At 37.3% G+C, this 26,595-nt stretch overlaps 2 protein-coding genes across 7 annotated transcripts; one reads left to right on the forward strand and one right to left on the reverse strand.

Annotated features, from left to right (window-relative positions):
- The first annotated feature begins 637 nt into the window (after positions 1-637).
- LOC149002672 (putative disease resistance protein RXW24L) lies at positions 638-5,640 on the forward strand. 2 transcript variants are annotated; one of them, XM_089138506.1, is made up of 4 exons: positions 638-1,022; positions 1,283-1,476; positions 2,500-5,335; positions 5,458-5,640. In XM_089138506.1, exon 3 carries the CDS (start codon positions 2,524-2,526, stop codon positions 5,305-5,307), a length of 2,784 nt encoding a protein of 927 aa, XP_088994632.1. In that variant the 5' UTR covers positions 638-1,022; positions 1,283-1,476; positions 2,500-2,523; the 3' UTR covers positions 5,308-5,335; positions 5,458-5,640. The 2 variants fall into 2 exon arrangements, with proteins under 2 accessions (XP_088994632.1, XP_088994633.1); XM_089138507.1 differs by having other exon boundaries at positions 639-1,022; positions 2,500-5,309.
- A 4,546-nt stretch (positions 5,641-10,186) lies between these two features.
- Positions 10,187-25,716, reverse strand: LOC149002673 (prefoldin subunit 6-like). 5 transcript variants are annotated; one of them, XM_089136459.1, is made up of 8 exons: positions 25,296-25,716; positions 25,113-25,195; positions 22,807-23,009; positions 22,596-22,666; positions 22,384-22,508; positions 22,225-22,285; positions 20,437-20,534; positions 10,187-11,727 (listed from the first exon to the last, which is right to left on the reverse strand). In XM_089136459.1, exons 3-7 carry the CDS (start codon positions 22,889-22,891, stop codon positions 20,478-20,480), a joined length of 399 nt encoding a protein of 132 aa, XP_088992585.1. In that variant the 5' UTR covers positions 22,892-23,009; positions 25,113-25,195; positions 25,296-25,716; the 3' UTR covers positions 10,187-11,727; positions 20,437-20,477. The 5 variants fall into 5 exon arrangements, with proteins under 5 accessions (XP_088992585.1, XP_088992584.1, XP_088992583.1 ...); XM_089136458.1 differs by lacking the exon at positions 10,187-11,727 and adding an exon at positions 12,817-13,564; XM_089136457.1 differs by lacking the exon at positions 10,187-11,727 and adding an exon at positions 12,818-13,564 and having other exon boundaries at positions 20,448-20,534.
- Positions 25,717-26,595: the final 879 nt, after the last annotated feature.

The raw sequence follows: 26,595 nt of genomic DNA on the forward strand, positions 1-26,595 counted from the left end.
AGAGATATGGGTGAGATATAAAACAGATGTAATTTATATTTATCTAAATTACTCCGACTAGTTATTATTAAAGTTCTTACAATCCTCTCATTTAGAGTAAGTTTCAAAACTGAATATATTACTAGTTAACTCTCGACTAGTTCTTACAATTCACTTTTCTTAGTGCTTCACATCCCATCATCTGTGAACCTCGATCTTTTCTCTTTGAGTTTTTGTCCATATCTGCAAGCTTCCTAAGCGAGCTCCCATGGGTCCCTCCAAAGGTGTTTTCCATCACTTTATGTCTCATTTAACCCACCATTTCCATCACCAAAACCTTAATTAACGGACGACTTGGAAAGCGGATTTATTTTTCTAATATATTATATTATATTATATATATATACATCGATCGCAGTAGATGAAAATTATTATTATTAATATTAATGTCTCCTCTTCTTCTTCTTTCACACTGGTTTCCATACTAATGTTTTTCTCATTTGTTTTTTGTTCAGTGGTTTCCACATAAGATGACGAGAGGGTTAGGTAATGCATGCCAGCCATATATACAAATGACTTGACTCCGCGTTGGAATCATTATTGTACCTCTTTTTTCTTTACTTTTATCGTATCATCTATTAGATTAGATTAGATAGTGGAAATTCCACTGTTTATTTTTGACATCATGATCATACTGAATACCATGTAACCACAGCTAGGCATACAGGGGATTGAAGTGGACCCAAATTCAAAGAAGAAGACTGAAGTAAAAGCACTTCTCAGAGGGTTAAGAACGATCTTAGTATAAAGAATGAAGACTACTCCTGAAGGGTTTGATTAATTATCATTCTTATCTTGAGTTTCAGCAGCAAGAGAAAAAAGAGGTAGGAAGAGAAAAAAAAATCAGGAAATCTTTCAAGACTTTGCTGGAATCGTGGAACTAGAAGAACAAGGAGCTGGAAGACAGGAACAGAAGAACAAGGAAGGACAAGAACAGCGATCTAGAAGTCACAGACCAGAAGAACAAGGAGAGCTAGAAATATGTAAGACTCTTTAGTAATTTTACCTTGTAAGTTTCTAGTCTCAGTTGCTTTTAGAAAGAAAATTCAGACGAGAAAGGATGAGAAGTAAAGGAGAGGAAGGAGATAAAAAGACAGAAGAGCCTGTTGAAGAGTGAATGAAAAGAAACAAACAAATAAAGAACAAAGAAACATAGCTAGGGAGAGTTGTCAGAGCGAGAGTTATATGGTCGCTTTGGTGTTAAATACACCACCACTACTTACACATCTTTTCTGTGGTACAGGATGGTCGAAGACCAGAGAAGGTGATGGAAACGATATCTGATCAGAACTAGCTGTGTCGGTTATAGATGATCGAAGCAAATTATGTTGGATCAGAAGAACAGGGAGCTCTAAAGCAGCAGAGCTGAAGGAAAAGGATGTGCTTTGGAAATTAATTTGCAAGACTTGAGGAGAGATTAATTTGTCGATACTTCAGGTAATTTAACCTTTTAAGTTTCTGTTCTTAGTTAGTTGCTTCGACAAAAACAAAACAAGTTCTTTGTTAGTTGCATTTGGTAAGATACTTCAGGGAAGACAAATGCGAAAGACTAATTGAACATCGTAAGTTGGAAGTTATATTAATGTCCTTTTATTAATTTTTGGGTTTGATTCTATGTTGTTTATTTATTTATTTATTTTTCTAATTCAATCTTAAGATTTGCACCCTTGAGTCAGCAGAACTTATAATTAGGGCTCACACTATGTTCAATCATAGGGTAGACTTACTCTTCTTGGTAAATGTTATGTTGGAGCTGAAGTGTTAGCTACATATAATTTTTATTTTAAATGCATTATATGAGGATATTAAGAAAAGACAAAATTTTCAAAGACTTCCCTATGCTTTAGTTTCCCATAGAAGTGAACTGTTCCCTCTCATTCTCTTTTGATATTTCAAAATGACCAAATTACTATAAAAATGCAATCTTATATTGTAATCTGTTAGTTGTGCTTAATAAAGACTAAAGTTTATATATGTGGAATAATATATTTGTAGATTTATTCAATATATGTAAGCAAACGAATGGTAATTAACTATGTGTGTGATTAACAAAGTTAACATTCAATTGTCTACTCAATTTCAATTTTGTCCAACAAGGATTGTTCAAAGAGATAGAGAGGATGTAATGGGTCGAGCTTTGTTCATATTTTCTTATTAGATCAATGTAGTTCACTGCTTGTTTAATACAACTGATCTTTTACCTAAAAATAAAAAAGTTAGACATTCATATGTTTTCTTAACAAGAAATAATAATGATAATATTCAAACACACCACTTATTCAACTTGATTATGCAGGTCCATATGAATATTTTGTAATTAGTCCATTGTGGGTGATGAAATCAATGTCCATGTGAAATATGAGATTTAAATTGAATTGAATTAGATTATTATCTTTATTTATTTATTTATTTTTAGGTCTCACATGCAACTTCTCCTAATTGTCTTTTCTAATGAATAAGGCTAGGGTCTTACTGTGAAAGAAGATGGCAGCGACTGTGATCAATCTGGTAGAGAAACTAGGCATCTTAGCAATAGATGAAGCAAATTATCTCTCAGCAGTCAAGTCAGAAGTAGAAGCACTCCACACACAACTAGACATGATGAAAGCCTCTTTGAAGGATGTAGATGCAATACTTCATACAAGCGAACGGGCAAAAGAGTGGGTGAAACGACTTAGGAGTTTGTCATTCGAGGCAGAAGATTTAATTGATATATTTGTATACAAAGTGGCTCGAAACCGGCATGATAATGCTATGAAAAAGGCCATCAAGTTTCCAATGTTTCTCATTGATGCCCATCAGCTGAGAGGGAATATTGAAGATCTCAAGGGAAAGATCAAAATGCACTTTGATGATCGAGTGAATTATGACATTAAGACTTTGGAGGAAAGTCAATTGCCTACTCAAACACATCGATCTGAAATTTCTTTAGATGTCCAAAAGAACTTTCTGCCTATAAATGTGGTTGGCCTTCAAACAGAAGAAGAGAAACTAGTGAAGGTGCTATTGGAAAAAGAAACCAAAATGTTGTCTGGTGTTGTCTCAATCACTGGGATGGGAGGTCTTGGAAAATCGACTCTTGCAAATAAAATCTTCAATAATGATGAGGTGAGAAAGCATTTTGATTGTCAAGCCTATGTTACTATATCAAAGGAATATAGTATGAGCAACATTTTATGCAAAATCATAAAACAAGTTATGCCAGAGCTCAAAGAAGAAGAAAAAAAGGCATTGGCATCAATGGAAGTCGAAAATTTGGAGGAAAAGCTTTTTGAAATTCTCAAGAATAAGAAGAGGTATCTCATTGTATTGGACGATGTTTGGAGGAAAGAAGATTGGGATTGTCTGTTACGTTCTTTCCATGTTCCATGCGATGGCCAACAACGGAGATTGATGTTGACAACTCGAAATGAAGATGTAGCCAGGCATGCCGACCCGAATGCTATTCCATACAAGAAAAAAATTATGGACGAGCAGAATGGTTTAAATCTCTTCTGGAAGAAATTCTTCCGTTCAGAAGATGACAAAGTCATCGAAGCAGGTCTCAAGGAATACAACGACGAGGTGAAAAATCTAGCAGCAAAACTCGTTGGGAAATGTGATGGGTTGCCTCTTGCCATTCTTGTATTGGCAGGCCTCATGTCAGAAAAAAGGCAGAAAAGAAGCTTTGTTCAATGGAAGCAAGTGTTTGATCGTGTGCACTGGCATCTAAAAGAGGGAAATTGTGACGAGGTTTTGAGTCTAAGTTACACCGAATTACCTTGTCACTTAAAGCCTTGCTTTCTTTATTTTGGGGTATTTCCAGAAGATACTGAGATCGAGAGGGACAGATTAATTCAGCTATGGACTGCAGAGGGATTTTTGGAGAATTCAAGACTGGAAGATTCAGGAAAAGAGTACCTTGAGGAGTTGATGCAGAGGAACCTAATCCAAGTTTCCAAGTGGAAATCAAATGGAGAACCTGAATCATTCATCATTCACGATCTCCTCCTGAACTTGGCAACATCAAAAGCCAAGGAAGGTACGTTTCTTAACATCTCCACTCCTGACAAGGATTTGAATTGTTATCGTCGTGTAGCTATCCATAACATAAGGGGTGATGAAGAAAATGTGGCTGAGGATGGTTCTCACGGTTCCTCTTCTTCTATGAGTTCTCCAAATCATCTCCGTTCATTACTCTGCTTCACTGCAATATCCCAAACATGTCTCTTTGGACAATTCAAACTAATTAACGTGTTGGATCTCGAGCTTGCTCCAGATATTGAAGAGCTACCCAAGGAAATAGGGAAGCTCTTTCTACTAAAATACTTGAGAGTACGTGGATGGAATTTGAGAATTCTTCCATGTTGGGTTGGCAACTTGTCTAACCTACAAACTCTCGATCTCACCGATGCAAACGGCATTGAATCTATTCCCACTGAAATATTAAATTTACGTAAGTTAAGGCATCTGATGTGTGCATATGATGCAAGGTTAGCACCTGGATTTTACGATTCCATTGGTAAGAAGGATGCTTTTGGAATCTGTCAGCGTCCTCATCTTAATAGAAACATCGGCGATCTATCTAATCTCCAAACATTGCGCTTGGTAGTAGACAAATGGTCAGTGGATGGCCTTGAAACGTTGACTAGCCTCAGGATTTTACAATCGGTTATAGTTCGCAAATTTGAAGAATATGTAGAAGTGTATCAAAAATTGTGTGTGGCCTTACTTGAATTGATGCATCTTGAGACCCTATGGATTGAGTTTCCGTCTGAAATCCCTCCCCCTTCATTTTCGAGACATGTGTACCTCTATAACCTCAAATTTATAGGAAGGATGCAGAAGCTACTTGACCACAACGACTTCCCACCGAATCTCACTTACCTGTGTTTAAGTCGCACAAATCTGAAAGAAGACATGATGGTGGTCCTTGAGCAGTTGCCCCAATTAAAGGAACTCGACCTATTTCAAGTATACAATGGAGTTGAGATGAAATGTTCTGCAAGGGGGTTTCCTAAACTTGAGAGTTTGGATCTCACGTATTTCAGATCGCTAGAGTATTGGGAAGTGGAGAAAGGAGCAATGCCTAATCTAAGGAAACTACAACTTTATGAAGTTCCGGAGTTGAAATGTATCCCAGATGGGCTAAGGCACATTACAACACTACAAGAACTCAAAATATTGTTCATGCCAGAAGAGTTCCTTGAGAGGACTAAAGAAGGTGGGGACGATTGGGAAAAGATCAAACATATACCTTCTATCCAATCCAACGAATTGCATTTTTGAAGGTGAGTTCCCTTGCATCTCAGAGTCGGTGAGTTTTGAAATCTCTCTCTCTCCTCTTAAATATCAATTTCATTTTTTTATTTTTTCGATAAACATCTTAAATATCAACTTAATAAACATTAGAATGTGATGTACTGTTTTAATGTGCAGACGTGAGGACGTCAAAGAAGGGACTTATCTACTACGCATCAAGAGGAATCCATTTGGTCATGGAAATGACTGTAGATCATACAATAAACTTGTGTTGTCAAGTGGTATTTTATTTTAAATAAAGTAATGGATTTGTGGTTCTGAACTAGGTCATAAACTTGTGTTGTTACGTTTTTCTCTTGGTCATTTTCTTTGTTTTTTTTTTCATTTTCCATTAGTGTACAGATACAGATTTTTTTTTCTTTTTCATTTTTTCTTTTTTTTTTAATACTTTTTTGGCATTAGACTTGAATGCGAGGCATGTCATTTCAATAATTTCTAGCCGTGAAATGAAAATCGAAATTGAAACTACCCAAGAGATCCAACATTTGAAACCAAAACCAAAAGTACTCGGATTATATTTGATTTTAGGGACATGATTTGAAGTTTTGACTTAACTGTTTAAATGAAAATATATATTTTCCTTTTCATTTCTCTTATTTTTCGGTAACCAATTTCCTTTTCATTTCACGATCATTATTGAGGTATTTGTAAATTTCTTCTGTTTAGGTAATTCTAGCATATTTTTGTTACTGATAATTTTGTTGTTACCTTTATTCTTTTTTAAATAGTACTTCATGATAATGATTATAGTCTTCAATTTGCCCTTATATGCTAAACTATATTTTCGAAGGTTCATCCACAGATAATAGGACTCATTGGATTGGAACCCAACCTATCAAATTGAACGACGATGGAACAATAGATTATTAATCATTATAACAAACTAATTGTTACAAACCCTAAGACAGCAAAAGACCAGCGCTTCCACACAGGAGTTCAAAGTTCGATGTCAGGGATGAAGCCCAACCTATATTAATCATATAAAGATCCCATGAGGATGTAGTTGAGGTACATCTAAGCTGGCTCAGATGAACCTCAAATCTATAATAAAAAATATAAAAAAAAACGAATATTCAATTCATCTTAAGGTAATAATTATAACCTACAGCCAATCTGGAGCATACCTTTCTTTTTTTATCCAAAAATAATAATAAAAAATTTTTACAGAACCCCCACCCCAAAAAAATAAGAGAAAAAAAAAAAAAAAAAAAAAAAAAAAAAAAAAATGCCAGGGCTGCACGTATTCATATTGAAGTATTAAAATTAGGAAAACTAAGGCATCTTCATTACCCGTCAAATGCAAGGTTAGTGCCTAGATCACAATGATTCCATTGCTAAGAAGAGTGCTTTTGGAGTCCATCAACGTCGTCATCATAACATACGCACTGGTTATCTATACAAAATGTATTTCTCTCTATTATCTATAAACATGCGTGGAAGTATGCGAAAGCTACCTCACCAACAACAAGTTCCACTGAAACTCACTTTCTTGGATGTGCGTTTCACATATATGAAAGAAGACATGATGGGGGTACTAGAGTGGTTGCCCTGATTAAAGGACCTCACATTAATTTTAATTGAATCATACGATGGAATTAAGATGAAATGTTTCCCCAACTTGAGAGTTTGAATTTTTTGTATTTTGGTTCACTGAATTATTGGGAAGTGGAGAAACAACAATGCCTAATCTAAGACACTAGACATTGATCAACTTTCTCAGTTAAAATGGATCCCCACAGAGACTCACATATGGATGTATATCGACCCCATCATGTCATATTGAAAGATATTTTAAATCCTAATCGAAATACCCCTCCAATGCAATTGCAAGGATACACTGAGCATGAACCAACAATTATGATCATAGCCATGCTGTTGAAGCTTTAGTTTGACTGTTGCCACAAAGCAAATTCCATATGTTTATAGTTCAATCAAATTCAAGAACATCTAGACTCCAAAGTAACTGCATTAACTGAAATTACTGAATGACAATACGGTTGGTTCACATTCGGTATCAATGTAAGATTATGAAAATCACAAGTTTCAAGAATTCTTCTTAATGTAAACAATGTAGTTTCACTTTGTAAATTTGAAATTGTAACATAAAAAAAGTTATAATTGTAACTAAAATCCGTTTTTTATTGGAACCATCAGATCGAAGTTCTTTACATGGTATAATCTAACGGCTGAATGTAGTAAGGGTATTTTGGTCATAAAAATGATAATTTGCCATTTGTTTTGGGTAGAGAATGACTTGAGTCAAACTTTGGGGTCCAAATTTCACTTGGGATTGAGGGGGTGGTTTAGAACAATTTTGCACTTGCAAATTAAACTTTGATTGAAGAGCTCTACTGTATCCACAAGCATAGCAAGCGACAACACACGCTAGTAACCCCAAGAAAATGTCTTTGATTGACAGACAACAAATGACAAGACCCCACAAAATGAAATGGATCATGCATGACCCAATTTAAGTCCAAGAACCCAAAACTCTGCAATCTTTCCAAACAAGAAGCTAGGGCAAAAGAGACCAATACAGCTTGCACAAAGTTTCTAAACAGTGATTATTTTTAAATAAAGGATCATACTTTTATTAAAAAATAGAATTAAAGATCGTAATACATACACCTACATGCCCAGGATATCCTAAGGCAAAACCATGCATCTGTGTTAAGATGTCATTTCCAAACCACTTATTTTGGTGCTGCATTTGGCTTCAACTTCAAACTGACCTTGACATCACCTACAAGCAAGGTACAAAATTTCACCGAAACTTTGGTGAAACCCCAAAATTTCAACTAAATTTTCTTGAAATTTGAGAATGTTTTGGTCAAATTTCGCTCTCCCAGTTTTGGGGTCATTTTATGCTAGTTTTTTGAGTTCATCATAATTTGGGGCCAACAAAAACACTGAGAGCGTTATTTTTGCCTCAAACGTAACTAAAGAGGTGTTCTTGATCGGCACATACTTAGATGTATGCGGGCAAGATTGGATGTTTGGAACATGAATTTTGACCAATGTAAATATGAATATTATGTAAGACAACACTAAGATTTTCATTAAAATGCAACAACACATACAAGTAGAATTCAATATACAAGTATGTGTTAGTTTGGATCCATAGCATGGGTCATGGAAGTATTCTAAAGATTGGACGTAAGTATTCCATAACATGGTATGGATAAAGTTATGCATATAGTCCATCGCTAGCATAAGTAGCTGTGTTGATCCTAATGGATATCCAAAGATGAGAAACGCAAATGATGCATCTAATCCATCTCCATACTCATGCAGACATACATACTACTACAATTAGCAAATAAACCACTATATGCTCCACCATATCCATATCCATAGTCATAAGCCCTGTATGGTATAGCCCCTTGAAATCTTTAGAATTTCACCAGAATTTTCAAGATTTCAATGAAATTCTAGAAATCTCACTGAAATATAGGCAAAATTAGTGAAATTTGGGCCAAATTACCAAAATCTGAGACTTTTAGTTTTCGACCCATGTTTCGCGTCGCTAGATAGCGAGTGAAATTTTGCCCAATTTCGACGATCATATTTCCTCCCATGCCTCCAGGTCATAACTCCCTAACCCCCCCCCCCCCCCCCCCTCCATACTATAAGTCTCCAACTAAAGCTTCAACAAAATCAATTTGAACACCCAATCCTCCCCTCAACCAAATGCATCATATGTCCTGTTGTTTCTCTCCATCTATGTGAAGAATGGAATCAAAATGAAACCTCCAACCACACACCACTAAAGAGGTGACTATGGCCTTCCCACGCCATTAAGTCCACGCCTCTTCTAGAGTTTGTCCCGGTTCCCATCTAAAAGTAAAAGGTCACTGAATTTCGTAAAACCACCCCAATAAAAGCCCACCCACAAGTAGATGGTCCATGCTCTCCACCTTCAAACCACATAATACACACCTTGATGCCAAGGCAGTACCGCATCCTTGCACCACCGAATTTGTTGAGAGTTGTCCCATCAACATTCTCCACCCAAACACACTCTCACAAGGCTGCATGTTCACACCCTAAATAACCCTATGCTACTCCACCATATTGTACTACCTTCTAATGCAATTCCAAGCTGACTTGAGGGAGAAAATATCATTAGATTCTAGCTTTTGGCGACACTCTCCACTTCACTAGCATCACTCAATTCAATCTTTGAAGTCGACTGAAGATCATCCCTCCATCTATGGCATTAATATTTCTATAAGTAATATTATTATTGTAGTATTTTGTTTTAGGATAATTACTATGCCCCCCCCCCGGTACTATGGCTCAACTACTAATCAAACCTTGTTCTTTATAAAATTACTATAATTGCCCCCTTACTTCTGGTGTTAAGTGGTTGTTTAGATTGAATATGCAATGTCTATTTTACCTTCATAAGATTAAAAAGTAAAAAACGACACTACCCTCATTTATAAAACCCATAACAAATACCAATTATACCCTTAAATTCTTTTCATTTTGGAATTTTTTTCGCAATTAGACTTTGGATTTGAAAGAGTACTAGAACATCTTCGTCTCCTCTTTTTTTTTTTTTTTTTAACTCCCCAGTTCCAAGGCATCAGCTTCTCTAAATCTACTGACCTTCCCAAACTTTAATGAGGCCCTGGAGAAGGCAAAGAAAGAGTTGGAGGCTATCCAATAGGACATTGCTCTACAAGGTATGTTTGAGCTTCTTTGCTAGGGACGCAAATACTAAAACAACCTTCCTCAAGGCTCGACATGAAAATTATGGAGACAGAAGGCCCACACTCGCTGGAGTCTCATCTCGCGCAAGGGCAAAGGTCGTAGACATTCTGCTGATTTCAGTTAGGATCCGTCGAGTTACGTCTTAATTTTGATGAAGTACCAAACGATTTTGAGGTCAACGAATTTCCTTTTAAGAAACATGTCTCTCCGGTTTCCAAAATCAGTTTCGTCATCACTAATTGTGGGGGAGATCATATGCCTACAGTGGAAAAAGAGAAGAAATAGAGAATCGATTATAGCTTCCATCACCTTCGCCTACTTTTATTTCTTGCTCTTTCACTTTACTTTCTTTATCCGCTTTCTTTGACTCTTAAACATCATCAGTGAATGAAGAATTCTCTCCCTGCTATTATTTTTGTATGCATCGTTCGTTATCTGCGAAGGAATTTCTTCTATTAGGGTTCCCTGTTATTCTGTATGTGTTTTCTGCGATTACCGTCCGTCAATAGTCTAACATGCGTATGCAACTCCATTGGTAAGTTTCGCCGTAATTCGCCGAATCGCCAAAAATTCACCAATTTTCCTGCGATATTCCGGCAATATATTGTAAAATCGGAGTTTGGTATGGAATTTGGTTCACCCACCACTGATTTCAGCAAATTTTGCCAAAATATTGCACCACGTCTAAAAGCATGGCATGTAAAATGACTAGCATACCCTAATGTTATTCCTTCCCTTCTCTCTTCTTCGTTTCACATGAACTTCGGTTTTATTTGTAGGGCGGCAAAAGTGCAGCATTTGGTTGCCGAGCAAAGGGACCCAGAGGGCTTCAACACTAAAGGGTTTTATAAAGAATGGGTGCAGGTGTTTGTTGTGTTTATAATTTTGTTCAGATTAATGATTCATTCCTTCTATACTTGGGCTTAACTGTAGAACTTCCTAATAATAGCTAGGTATTAGAGTTGTTTTTAAATTTAGAGTTAATAACTAACCTAAAGAAATAAAAAGACCGAAAATAAAATGCTACATCACCTATTGGATCAATTTAAAGTTCTCGAACACATGCATAATTTTACAGTGGAGAATGCTATATCATCAATGCGATAAATATGCGTGACCGTCCACCTCCAACCCTCCGCCCTTGATTGATGGTTAAGAGACCAAGCATATTTCCATCTTCACATATTCCCAATTTATCATGCAGAATCAATTTCTGATATTACATCTGACTGCCTCACGGGTCTGACTGATCTTTTTGAGGTTTCTGGAAGTCAATTGGAAAGTTTCTTTAATTTGGGCAAGAATCAGCCCTAGTTTTGCTGCAACAAGAAATCTCTTAAAGCAGGCTGCAGTAGTGTGTTTTGGCAGTAGTGTTTTGCCAATTTAATCTGTCAAGTATAAATTATAAAAATTTGTAGAACACAGAAGATACAAAACTAGATTAACTCATTAAAGTAAGACCAACACTTTGAGCACTGATCTGCTGGTAGGCATCCATCTCTTATGCTCTGCCAACCCCATTATTTCAGTCTGTAGATTAGTTATTGATGGTTTCTGGGTTTTGTTCTCTATCCAAAGTATTCAGCGTTTGTTCTTATTCTGTACATATTCATACTCTTCTATATGAGAAAGCCTGCAATCTTCATCGTCTTCTACCAAAACTGATAACTAGAAGCAAGAATATCAATTATAACCAGATCAAATTGAAAGAGCACTACAGATTTGCACTAGATAAAGAAAGACTGATCCAAAAGTTGGTGGCATACCTTCTTCCTAAAAAATATCTAATTACTGAGACTAAAACCTGAAGGTTTCACTTTCTAGTCCAAAACTCAAGTTGGGACTAAGTCTGAAGGTTTGAGTTTCTGGTCTGAAACACAAGCTTGTTTTTCACACCAGAATCACTCCTGGAACCAAACTAAACAGGATAGATCATCCACAGAGGAAGTGCCAGTATATGCAAAATCTCAGGAAGGAAGAGTGCAAATGTGATCGAGCCAATACTGTTGGACTGTATGTACAATTATGGACAGGAATAGAAAGTAAAGACACGTAGAAGTACACACTGAAGAAAATAATAAGGTGAAGTAATAACAGAAACAACAGCGGAGGTAAGGGGAAGAAATAACCAACCTGCTTAAAATAAAAAAGAGAAAGAGGGACCAATCTGGCAAACCAGTGAGAGAGAGCATCAACCACACTTAATTCCATGGAGAACACTGCCGCATTCACAAAACTCAAATTCTATTCACAAAACCATACCTATATCTCAGTGGACTGAAACTGAAGTTAAAAAGACTTTTAACAGAATCCTGCTTGATCCCTACGATGGTTATCCTTACCTAATTGCATTACAAAATTAACCCTATATGTGTATTCCTGCCTAGTCTCTCTGGATATAAGCACAGCTTATTCTCGAGAAATTATAATCGCTAATATTACAGACAAAGCTTCCCCATTAAATCCTAGAGTCCTAGCTTTCTGTTTTGCAACTTCTGATTCAACAACAACAATAACAAGCCTTGTCCCAACTAAATGGGGTCTCCTACATGGATTCTTGTCTTCCAATTAGCTCTATCTAAGGTCATGCTAGATCAAGGCCTAAGTTATGCATATCGTTTCTCACCACTACTCTTTAAGGATATCATAGGTCTGCCCCCTAACTCTTCTAACCCCTCTCTGTACAGGAGCATTTACAGGACTCAGTTGAACGTGGTCGTGACACCTCAAATACTATATATATATATAGAACACACACACACACAAAGGTTTCTAAGTCGTCAATTCATTCTGGAGCGAACTCTATTTCTACCTTTCTCTTTCGAGGCCAACCCGCCTCTTTCGTTTTGCATCCTAGCTGGAGGAAGCAGTCTGCTCGTGCTTCTCAAAAATTCAACCAGTTCGTTTCGTGAAGTAGGGAAAGCAGACTCCCTTGCCTGAGTCTCCAAAGTAGGTCTAGGTGAGTGGAGGATGAAGGACGGTATGAGCCTAAAGAAGGCGAGCGTAGCCTAAGGTATGGGGTATGCCAGTATTGGACTGACGGGACAGAATGTGATGGTTATTCACCTTGCTATTGGAACAACTTGACTATACTATAGCGGAGACTAATGGAAAAAGTGGCGGAAGCCAAATTCCATATTTTGTTGCAATGACAAATCTTTGCATGAGAAAAATATTCTATAAAACCATACGATGTTTGTCACAAAAACAGAATCTTTGTTACCCAGAATGTCTTGAGTTAAAATATTACACCAAAATGCTTGCAAGAAAATGATTTATAGAAACAAGCATAAAATAGGAATTACAGCACCTCAAAGAAAACTACTCTTGGGGAGCTGCTTCCACTGTTTGGATTGGTGGAGCAGTAACAACAGAAAATTTCAGATCAGAAGGATGGTAATTGCCTGACCTCTCACGGATCTCCCTATATTCTAGGCAGATGGCACACATATGACAGAACAGATGAGTTGTCAAGTCCCCACATGACACTTCCTGATTAGAATACCTAAACAACAATGACCATCATAAGAGAGAGGAAGAGAGAGAGAGAAGCAAAGCAAATTCCATATGTTTGTAGTTCAATCAAATTCAAGACTATCTAGACTCCAGAGTAACTGGAATAATTGAAATTACTGAATAACAATATGGTTGGTCTACACTACAAATCCACTACTTGCACACAGTATCAATATAAGATTATGAAAATCAGAAGTTTCGAAGAATTCTTCTTGATGTAAACAATGTAGTTTGGACCAGGGGGCAGAATCATTAGGTCAAATTCCAACTGTTTGAAACTAAAATACCTCCAATAGTTGTATTAATATGGGGTTTGGAGTCGAGTAAATGAACCCCATATGGTTGAGAGCAACGTGCACCGTATGATGTGGCCAGCACCCAAGCTGAGCTCTAAGGGAAAATCTCTGGTGCTTGATGCCAATTACAACACAGATATTTCGGGAATTTAAGAGAGGACAATTCAAGTTGTTGAGAATGAAGAAAGAGACACCCCCAGCCATGCTAAACTGTTGGTGATTAAATACCATAACATACATATACTGACCTGCAGGTATCATTTTCTTGTGTTCACGCCAGTTTTAATAGAAATGAAATTGAGAAGAACTTAACATGAAGTTACAGAAGTCAATTATGGTAGAATGGCTAGGAATCACACTGATCTATACAAGCCATTCTACCATAATTGATACTTACAACATGGCATCAGAGACAAAGGGCGATTAGGGAAGAAAGGAGAGAGAGCGTCACTACTTCTCATCTCTCTTTCTCGATTCAAGTCTCTACTACTACCGCCACCCTTGCCGACCTGCAACATCTATCGTAGAACCATCACCTACTACCATAGGATCACCATAGCTAAATATGTTTTTTATGACTCATTATCTTAACTCTTACCGTGCTTTTATATCCTCTCTATCATCTCTTTCTGTTCCTATAAGTTGGCAGAAAGCTTGTGCTGATAAGAGATGGAAGGCAACTATGGTAGAGGAAATGCAAGCAATGAAAAAAAATGATACTTGGGAGTTTATTACACTTTCCCCAAGAAAAAACCCGTGGGTTGTAAACGGGTCTTTTAGTTAAACATAATATAGATGGATCGGTCAACAAGTTGAAAGCTAAACTTGTTGCCAAGGGGTTACCCAAACCTATGGGATTGATTATCAAGAGATTTTTCCCCTATTGCAAAACTAAACAATGTCAGAGTACTGTTAACTGTGGCTATGAACAAAGACTAGAACCTGCACCAACTAGATGTAAAGAATATCTTCTTGCATGGGGAGTTGGAAGAGGAAGTCTATATAGATGTTGGTTTGGATGCCTCCAGAAGGCAGTGACCTATATTGGGTACAAGCAAAGCAATGCTAATCATACACTTTTTGTCAAGAAGTTAGTTACCAATATCACACTTCTCTTTGTTTTTGTGGACGATATTGTCATCATATGGAATAATGGTGAGGAAATCCAAAGATTGAAGGACTTTCTTAGCAAAGAGTTTGAGATTAAAGATTTTGGGAAATTACAATACTTCCTAGGAATTGAGGTGGGTCAATCGAAAAAGAGTATATACCTATCCGAAAGGAAATATGTTCTAGATTTATTATCAAAAGTGGGAATGTTAATTGTAAAACAGTTGATACCCCTATTGAGGGTGAAGCTAAACTTGAGGAGAAAGAGGGAGAACCATTGGACAAAGGAATATATCAAAAGCAGGAATGGAAGCTTATTTACTCATCCCACACTAGGCTAGACACTGCTTATGCCGTAGGAATAGTAAACCAGTTCATGCATGATCCATATTCAACTTATATAAAGGTTGTTACAAAAATACTATAATAATCGAAGGGAACTCTTGGAAAATGAATACTTTTGTCACCCACTGATAATCCAAGTATAGAAGCTTACATTGATGCAGACCGAGCTAGGTCTCCTGAAAAAAAATCAATTTCAGGTTATTGTACCTTTATTAGAGGTAATCTAGTTACTTGAAGGAGTAAGAAATAAGATGTGGTAGCTTAGCTTTATCTAGGATGGAAACTAAATACAAAGCTATGGTTCGTGGAGTTTTTGAGCTACTATGGTTGAAAGATTTGCTAAAAGATATTGAAATTCAAATTCCAAACTCTATGATGTTGTATTGTGACAACAAGGTGGCCATTAGTATCACCAATAATCTTGTGCAACATGAACGAACTAAGCACATCGAAATCGACTGATTTTTTTGTCAAAGGAAAACTGGAACAAGGGCTGATCGAAATGCCTTTTCTAAGATCTGGAGACCAAGTGACAGATATTTTCACTAAGAGTTTAAAGGAAAGAGATTTTCTTCCTCTCTACAGTAGGCAAGTTGGGCATGACTGACATCTATGCCTCAACTTGAGGGGGAGTGTTGATTGAATTCTATTAGGAATTCAATTTTAGGAGTTTTAGTTCATGTAATTTTCTATTCTTTGTTACCCAAGTAAGGGTATGTGTTTTTTCTACCTTATTATAAATAGAGGGCAATCGACTCTTACAACGGGCTTCAAATCAGCCTATCCATAAGGTGTTTGGTATTTTAAAAAAAAAAAAGCTGCTATCCACAGAGATCTCAACCCAAACAATAAGGGTTTAACTCTAATTTGCTACTGGTTCTATTCAAGAGGGTCCTAAAGATTGACCCAGACTCTGGGTAACATCATTAGTACTCTCCATCAAGCTACTTATAAATATCAAACGCCAGCTTGGAATACAAGAACATATATTAAAAGAAAACATCAATCTTGAGCCCACACAAACTTCACTCAAGCAATAATCCCGTTTCTTGGACCTTGACATACACAAGTATTTGTATACCACAGTAATATAGCCTCAATTGAATGAGGGACAATAACCAAGATAATTGTGACAAAAGCAGAATAGGCTAGAAGGGTAAAGTTTAGGGTAGTTGGGTTATGGTTTATAGGATACTTCTGTGAATGACCTCAAATGAGTGTTAAAGTTACAGCTTAGATTGAAACAAGAATGATATAGGATGACAAATTGGTATTGGGAAGAGACCTAATGGGTTAATGTCAGAATCTAGACTAAAATTTAGAAAAGGTTCAATGGAGGATTCAAGATATGGAGTAATACGAGATAAAATCCTTGAAATAGGGAATTGTGGTTCATAGGGGGTTAAAATGAGGTGAACTTGGATCAAACCTGGGGTTTCTGAGGTACAACTAAAAAGAAATCTTCAATATGGGTTAGGTTTGGATGGGTACATTAAGAAATATAAGTTTTTTTTTTTTTTTTTTATCTTAGGGTTCCGAAAATCTTGGAATTTCAGGAAATTGAAGGTTTATACAGTTAGGGAGGTCAGAATCGGGTGAGGATCGAAATTAGGATCGAAGACCAAGGTATGATGGAAAGGTTGTGTATAAAGTTGAGTCAAAGTTGGATGGCTTGTTATGGAGATCTTCAATCTCTTAAATAGGAGGGAAAGTGGTTGGGTTTAGGGTTTGAGAAACAGCAAAAAGGGGGGAAGGTAGGGATGCCAAGTGCTGGTCTTCAAATATACCTGCTGCGGGACCTTGTCATCAAGTTGGGAAGTGTACTCGATGAAAAATATAGGCTGAATCCACAGCCACATCTGGATCTTACACTTGAACCACCAAGAACCTAGAAAACCACCCCGGATATTACTCACCAAGGATTTGAAGCTTCTTGGATATTAAATACCAAGGTACCACTGTAATCTTAAGACTCAGATCAGACAGACCTCGGGGAAAGCAGCAAAGCTGATAAGCAATTAGTACATTTACTCATGTAATTCATTCCATTGATTCGGCGGTGAACATATAGTTGGCTATTCAGCCTTAACGATTTGAATTCCCCTCTTGACCCAAAAAAAAATTTTGAATTCCCCTCAGAATAAGACTTCAAAACCTGCTGGATATAGGACTCGTAGACTCAGAATTTGGGCACTTTCTACGATAAGAAAGGCACACTAAAACATGGAAGGCCTTACAAGCTTATTAACTGATAAAATAAAGAACTAATAAACCATTCTGCCCTTACCTAAGTTAGGCAGAATTTTCATAAAAACACAGCCTAAGAGAAATTTAGTATACCCCCCCCCCCCAAAAAAAAAAAAGGTACAGAAAACTCTGCTGCTGCTAATATGACTGCTGAGCAGTAGCCTCTAGGTGCTGGGCACTCAAGCCCTGTTTTGGAGCTAGACCTGTATCACATGGTTTCCCACCAAGATGAGCGTAACCACTGAGATCTCAGTGATATCCAATATCCCAAATTTCCAATTGAGTTGGTTCACTTTCAGATTTCAAGATCAATGCTTCTACACCGAAAAAACCCAAGATATTTTTGAGATCTTGAAATATGCTGGAGTCCTTTCTTAGTGGGGCCCTGGGTTTGCTCCTACTTCGTACCAACACCTCTTTCTCGTTTGTTTGTAACACACCTATTTTCTTCACTGACAAATCATCATTTATCATAAAAAAAAAAAACTTCTAATAAACTACCCATTATAAAGCTTATACATTGAAGACCCCTTACAACTTAAACCCATGGAACAAATGGGCCAACTCATAGACCTCAACCTATTGGGGCTTACATAAGACCAAATCTTCTCACAGATGCCAAACCATGCATCAAAGAATCAAAGTCCTATTCTAAGAGGTGGCAGATAAATATTATAAAGCCTCTTCATCTTTTAACATGCAGACCTCATCCACCAAGGACAATTACTTGGTTCAATGAACTTTGAATCCAAGGTCCTCTGTTATTTGTTTTACAATCCATATTCAGAAACAGTAAATTCCAGCTTAGTTGAGCACCATCAAACCTACTAACTTTTTATAAACCATTGACAAGTCAGAAAGCTTTACTGAGAGAAGAGGAAAGCAGGGCCGCTGTCAGGGATTCTCAAATTTGTCTAGGGACCATGGATTCCTATCTGGATTAACCAAAATCACCCAAATATGAGATCAAGAGAGGGGATCTCATATCTTCTACATCTCAAATTTTTAAGTCCTGGGCTACAGTATATGGTGAAGCTAGCAAAAACCTATCCAGAAAACCTTTTGCCACTTCTGATAGGAGTAACCACTTCTGATTAGAGTAACAGATTTACCAGCAGAATATAGGATTCAGTATCTTTGATTGGGCAATAAAATTATAAATCTCTACTTTAGCAGTCACATTTGCCTCCCAGGTTTAATTGAAGATGAAAAGATCCTTTTTCCAATTCAGCAAAGCTGGGATTTTTGGCTCACTGAATCATTATCAACCTGCCATTAGCAATACTAGGACAATTAGAGAACAGCGACAGTCAATGGCAATCAAGCCCCCATGCCCAACCCTCAAAGCCAATCCTTTTACCAAAGTAACAGATCTATTTTGTCAACTTCTCTTGCCTACATTGTTCCATCAAACAAGACTATTCACCTTTGAGACCTCATACGAATACAGCAGTGTGTGATTGGCACTCAATCAAACTGCTAGGGGTGCACTGGACACAACTGGGTGTGACTTCCAATTGTCTTTCTGTTAATGAAGTAAACAGACTGTAGTGTAGGCTAGCTGAGCTGAGTGATGATGAGCATGAGTTTCATGTGTGTGTATAGTGCTGCTTGGTGCCATGTGGATGTCTATGGACAAAGCAAGCAAAGGAGCAACCATAGAAGGCAAAGCTACGAAGAGAGAGGAATAGTAATATATCAGTGCTCATCTCCCTTAATTTACTGATAACTGCAGAAAGTGGCAGAGGTCCAAGCAACGTAAACACACAACTACTCTGTTCTTGATAGCCCTTAGGAGTACCTGCCAATCAAGTTTAGATATGACATTCAGCTTCCAGATTTTGCTCCATTGAAAAGTTAACCTTTCCTCCTATCTTGTCTAGATAATGTAGAGAGTTCCCTAGCTTCGGATTAATTATAGGAGGTGTAGTAAGACCAACTGAAACAATCTCTTGTTAAAACATGGAGGTCAAAATGAAGATTATTCCATTACTCTGAAGTAGAATCAGACGAGTTACCAATAACGATGCAGAAACTAACTTCAAGTGAAAATTTCAGGCACTGGGATCCAGGGGTCAGACCAAATGTCAATGCCACCAATTGTGCCTACACCCAACATTGACTATCTTTTGAGCTACAACATCAACCCATACAAAACTTTGCCAGATCCACAATGCAATCCTCACCGTTTGGACTGGAAGAGGATAAGGAAATTTTTTTCATATGGATCCCAGTCATAATAGTACTGGCCTGGGATCACATCCAGGGTGGTCTCCAAAGGGTTTTGGCAGTTTCCAAGTAAACAGGTGGGTTCCTGAACCCCTTATTTTAGATCTTTTAGAGCACAAATATGTGGTAGAAAACCAGAGATACAAATAACAATCTGAATCACCAACCAAAAGAGGGAACTTTATATAGCAAATAATGTAGTCAAGAAGAAACATTTTGAGATGCCAACAACATACTCAGTGATATCTTATTCATGGACATAAACTTAAACTAACCGACTAGCTCATAAATAAAACCAACCAAGAAAAGAATTTGTGATTCTACATTCACTATTCAGTTTGCCACAGCCATTATGAATCAGAAGAATTGTTCAACTGAGTGAATCCTAGAAGAAACAGGTTCAGTACCATCCAGGCTAAAGCAATTCATGTGTAACCTTACATGCTAATATATCTTGGGACAAAATGGACAAGTGACATAACTTTACATTCAAGCAACCCGTCATTCAAGTATTAAGTGGGATGTACAGGCCCACATCTAACAGTAATGTCAATACATGCAAGGGGGAAAAAATTATCCAGAACCATCCCTGTTATAAGATAGGGATATGACAATTCAATGCCAAGTCACTCACAGAGCACTTACTGCCTAATAAGGCCACATCCTCAAATTAAATTATGCCTTTGCTTTTCCAGCTTGTAGAGATTGAATTCTTTGTTGTAGCTTTAAGATCTGTAAAACAAGAATCAAGACATTAAGAAGCCATTAGTAACATAATGACCTAGGAGCTAAGGCAACTCAAGGTGGTCCAGGTCCTTCCTAAGTGCTTAGGCCATTAGGCAGCATCTAAGCGATGCCTCAACAATCTATATCACGTTCCAGCATAATTTTTTAAATATATCAATTATGTAACTTACATAAACAAAATTCAACATGAAGCCGCAACAGGTAATCAAAAATCTACCATTAAGTCACATCAAGTCAATCAATATTTAGCTGCAATATCATAAAATTTCAACTTAAAAATAGAAGACTGCAGAATTGAAGTTGCAAGCTTTCAGAAGTCTGAAACAATCAAAAGACATATCGGTTCATGTGTTCTTGGACTTGGTTATTTTCAGCATAGAACAAAAACCCCACAAGATCATGTCACCTTTTCGTGGGAGGGTGACAAGGTAGGTAGTAATATAAAAAACAAGATCATGTCACCTTTTCGTGGGAGGGTGACAAGGTAGGTAGTAATATAAAAAATGCCACTACTCAATCAAGATTCTTCTCTAGTTCAGATCTCAAACTGAGATTTTGGACCAACAGAGGACTACCCAGATCATGTTACAAAGAGGCATCCTAACTCAATTGAGTCAAGATTCTCAATCTCACCAAGACAGCCATTTCACCCCTTCGTACAGCTGGGAGATGGATTTGCCAGATTTTGATTATTTTTTCTTCATGACATTGGCACTCTTTTAATTTATTTCACTTCCGAGTTCAGTCCCATTATTCCATAATTCCCTTCTACCCAAAAAAAAATTATTTCATAATTTCCCACTTGTTCCCTACTTTATTTATTTACCAATCTTCCCTTCTAAAATTTTACTTGCAGACCACTTCATTTTGTTTACGGTCCTCCCATTGCATTTTGATCCATATAAATGTAAGTGGGCCCATAACACCCAAATTTAGGGTCTTCAAAGAGTAGGATTGCATCAGTTTGTCCCCTTAACAATCTTGCCAGTGGAAGAATGTCAGCAACTTGAAACCACATTATCATAGCAACACTTGTCTCATCATCACCAAGATATCTTTACACTATGGTCTAAAACCAATGACTTGAATAAAACTTACGAAAAACATGCAAAACACAAAAACAACTTAATGTAAATCTATATGGAAATCCAACGTCTACCATCTGCATATTACATTTTCTCCTTAGAAAACAGAAAGTTACACCTTTAAAAGCAACAACAATGACAATTCAATCACGGGTATCTTATCAAGTTTGCTGTCTTGCATTTTGTCATGTTAGGTTATGTTGCAAAACGGTAAAGTGACTATCGACGTATGGAGGTGTACAGTTAAATTGACAAAACGAAAAACAAAAGAAAACATCAATTCCTTGAAACCTGCCCAAGGTTAGGTTCTTGTCTTTTCATAACATCGAATGCCTCTGAGCTTGTCCTAGTTAAAATTTTTGTTCTCCCCTTCTAGGGGCTTGGCCCTTTCAATGGAATTGTTTATTCCCCCATCCCCTCCCCCCAAGAAGGGGGAAAAATTAGTTACATAACTACTCCCTTAGGAATCCAACTAACTCAAAGTAATCAAAACCAATCATGAATCTATGGTGAAGAGAAAAGTCATGAACATTTCAGTAAGGCACATAAGCATCCCACAGCAGCATCTTAATGGTAGGTAAAGTACTTACTGCATCCTTCTTGCTATTCTGTTTCTCTTCCAGATCTTGAAGATTACCATCTAGACGTTTTCTGTCCGAATACAAAATGCAAGAAGAATAGGAACCCCTTGAGAATTAGTTGTAAGCAAGAAAAAAGAAACTGAATACCCAAAAACAAAGTCACCATACAATTCAGCAGAGATATATTCAATCCGTTTGCGAACATTAGCATTTGCCTCTGCCAAGTCTTGCTTCACTAAGACTGGACCCATTAACTTGTACACATTAGCATTCTCATTCAAAAGATCCAACTCCTATACACAAATAAAAAATAACAATCAGAGGAAAAGACAATAGGTGGAAAAACAATAAATGGAAGTCGAAGAGGAAATCAAACTGACTTTGAGAACAAGTTCATTTTCACCAAGCTGGATGGTATACTTCTTCCTTACTTGATGGTTCTTTGCAATATCTGAAATGAGAATGAATTTATCAAGTTCATGGACTTCCAAAAGTAAGGAAAACAAAACTTGAGATGAAAAGCTAAGGTTAGAGAGTTTCGAGACTTATTGGAAGCAATCTAAACAAAGGAGAGGAGAACAAAGAACTCGCCTTTTTGGAGCTTACTAAGATCATTGGCCTTCATCTCCAGCTCGTGCTGTAGTTCTCGTAGTGCAGAAGAAGAAGAAGACGCCATTGTTCTCACCTAGTCCAGATAAGGGTGTCAATTGGTACAGCTTCGGTAGTTCGGTACCGAATTTGAAAGCTGAAACTGTACCGCACCGAATTTATATAGATCGGTACTTTTTCGATATCTGCAAAAATGGTACAGTCAGTTATATGGTAACCATTCTGTGCCAAAATTCCCACTTCAGCACAGAATCCATTTTTTATGCTTATGTGCTGAAGTGGGCAAATTTGGCACGTAATCATTGCGAGAATCTTGTATGGTAACCTACAGATGGGCACGTTTCTTTGGCACATCTTGGCACAGAATCTTGTATGGTATGTACAACTTCTGTGCCAAAATGGGTACATTTTTTTAATAAAATATTTAAAAAGATAAATATAAAAGACATTAAAAATAACTAAACATGCATGTTCAATTCATACATAGGTGCTTACATAAAATCAAGTGAGATTATAATTGATGTTTTCAAGTGTGCTTGAAGTGTACTTGGTCGGTGGCTAAGTAAAGAATCCATTTGATTAGTAAAGACTTAAGAGCTACGAAACAGAAATACCCAATTTGATTAAGACTCACTCCATTTTATCAGTTAAGAATCAGATTTCATTCCCACCAACTTAAGCATATAGAGGTGGTCCTCTAGTCTTTTATCAGCAACCAGCACTCTTTGATCCAATCAAGTTTTCTTTGATCCAATCAAGTTTTCTTCAGTCTTATTGAAGCCCCTCTATGAAGAATGTCTCCATTTCATACTCTACTATTACTGCACTTAACTGGGGATTATGGTCATGACCTGAAATACCTTGGTTTTTTCTTCAAATAACCATCAATACCCTTTCTTCAAACCTGTTCAGAGATAGACAACTGGGACACATATCCCTCTCATTATTATCCTTGACAGAACTTGAACTTCAAATTGATGTTCTTTACCCTCGTCGTCGTCATCATAGTATTCTTCCAATTTTATTCTCCTTTAAGCACCAGATTCGACTAATACTTGTGAGCTGTAGAATCCCTGTTCCACCTTTGTCATTCAAAGGCTTTAGCCGTCTTAGAACTTTGTCTCTTAAACATGTTTCAGTCTCGAGTGCAGCATTGAAATCTCTAGTTTCTTCATGCCATGAACTAGAAAGTCTAAAATTGATTAAACTCCAATCTCTTGATGGTAATCCACTACATATCCAAGTTAGCAATCCAAATTTGAAGTACCTCCATATAGGAACATGTGCTTTTGCTCAGATGCCAAAAACACATTTAACAACCTTTTTGACTCCATTCGTGGTGTTCAAAAGCTTTGGTTGGATACAGAGTTTCTAAAGGTAATTAAATACAACACTTTGGTTTCCAAAAAAAGAAAAAGAAAGTCATTTCATCATGCTCTCAAAATAAACACTAATTTGAAAAAATTTGAAAATGCACCATCTCAGATTAAGCAGGACCATGATCAACTACTGCTGGTCTCAATTTGGATATGTGAAGCTTATTAGTTCCGATCTAATATTGATGATTTGAAACTAAGATCACCAAGAATCTTGACTAAGTGGATAATTTAAGAGAAAAAAAATACAGTTTTAACTGGCAAGAAAAGAGAAAAACAGTTTATGAATAGAAAATAGACACAAAATTCCTTAAGCTCATAGTGTATAATCATATCTTAAGACTCAGAAGGGGGTGGGAATTTTGAAACCATGCAGATAATTGAGAGAATCCTTCAATTGTAACAGAGCAATCCTCTCCTCCTTCAAACAGCTTTTAGAACCATAAGCATCAAAACAAAAACATAAGAGACTTACGAGAACTGAGAACTGCTGCAGAAATCACACTAGAAGAAGAAATAAAAGTTCCCATGACTAATCCAATTGCTACTCACAAAAGATTAATTTCCGGTATAACAGAAGATCATTTTGAAGCTACATATATATAGGCAGCCAAGTCAAATCAAGTCATCATAAATGTATAAAATATAACAGAAGATTCAAGTTATCAGCCTCTTGCAAGAATATCGACCTCAAGTTACACAAGAAACGATCAAAAGTGCAGAGTTTAATCAATTTTGTACAAGCAACATCAATTTAATTAAGTTAATCAAAGAAATGGAAAAATTCTAGCTTTCTACTGTCCAAATCACACTATTAAAGAGCCGTAGCAGCAGTAGGTACAAAAGCTTAATTCAGAAACAGGGAGCTACACTAGCTCAATAGTTGGGCTGGCACAGCAGAGTCATACACACCTTAGAGCGAGATGACAGAGACGAGGTGAGAGACCTTGAGAGCAGAATCCACAACCAAAAGCTCTTTGGTAACCTTGCTCGAACTACAACGCAGAATCCACAACCAGAGGTTAGGGTAAGCCCTAATTTCACCCGAATCCGAACATAAATTACTGCCGAAAAAAGGACTAGACAAAAACATACCACGGGCGAGGGCAGTCACAGATGCAAGGGCTCCTCTTCTGGCGAAATCAGTTGATGCTCTTCTTCAACCTCCAATACAAAGCAGGCAGACAAACTTGAGAGAGTCCAGCAACCCAGATACTTAAGCGAGACGAGACAGAGCCAAAGTGCCGTTGATGGAGGGGCAGAGAGACGAGAAAGAGCAGAGAGAGACGACAGAGTCGAGAGATGGACAGAGACACGAGAGAGACGAGAGAGAGACGAGAGGGCTTATCTAGGGCTACCAAAGTGCCGTTGAGAGATGACCGTTGAGAGACGACAACCAGAGTGCAGAGAGACGAGAGAGAGCAGAGAGAGACGACAGAGTCGAGAGATGGACAGAGACACGAGAGAGACGAGAGGGCTTATCTAGGGCTACCAAAGTGCCGTTGAGAGACGACAACCAGAGTGCAGAGAGACGAGAGTGATGAGGAGCTTTGAGGAGCTTTTAAGGTTATCGTGAAATTACATCGATAACCCTAATCAGCGTCACGGGCTTCACTTGTGCCCCGCATTTTACACAGAATCACTTCTGTGCCAGAGCTTCTCTGACACAAGGAATAAGTGTGCCCATTGCCTGGTTCGGCACACATTTGCTGAACCAGCACATAAAATCCGAACCGGTTTACCATACAAGATTCTGGTCACTTCTGTGCCAAAACGGGCAAATGGTACAGAATAAGTGTGTCAGAATCGTTACCATACAACCCCTTACAGTTTGAAATCGGTGCGGGAAAACGATTTAAACACGGTATAATAACCTTTACTGGAAAATTAATCACGTTATACCTAAAATCCCCCTTATTGAAACAGATATCAAAGAGAAGAACAAATTTGCAAAGCAAAGAAGAAAATATCACAACAGAATGAGAAGAGAATGAGAAACCAAAATGCAAAGGAGGGAAGACAAACTGAAAAACTACCATTTCAATAACAAATGTCAATGGATAAAATGGTGTCAATCAAAACCCAAATAGAGTACCGAAATTTAGTACTACTTGGTCCAAAAACGAATGTGGACTGAATTTATTCAATTTGATTCTGTTCGATTATTTGGCAGCCTTTTGGTTGTTAAACCCTTACCTAGATTCGTATTGGAAGGTCTGGGGCTAGCCAAACTGGATAATTCTATTAAAAATCAGATACATGATCATCTAACTCATCTCCTTTAAAACAAATAATCATATTTAAGACTTATCCACTACGTACTGGTCGATCTCAGAGTGCTTAGAATGATGTGTCCTTCCTCCCTCTGGAAGGTTGGGCACAACAGGGAAGATCA

The sequence above is a fragment of the Hakea prostrata genome, chromosome 10, assembly GCF_041222555.1.
Source record: "Hakea prostrata isolate BN-2017 chromosome 10, UWA_Hpros_2, whole genome shotgun sequence".
NCBI classification, from domain to species: Eukaryota; Viridiplantae; Streptophyta; class Magnoliopsida; order Proteales; family Proteaceae; genus Hakea; species Hakea prostrata.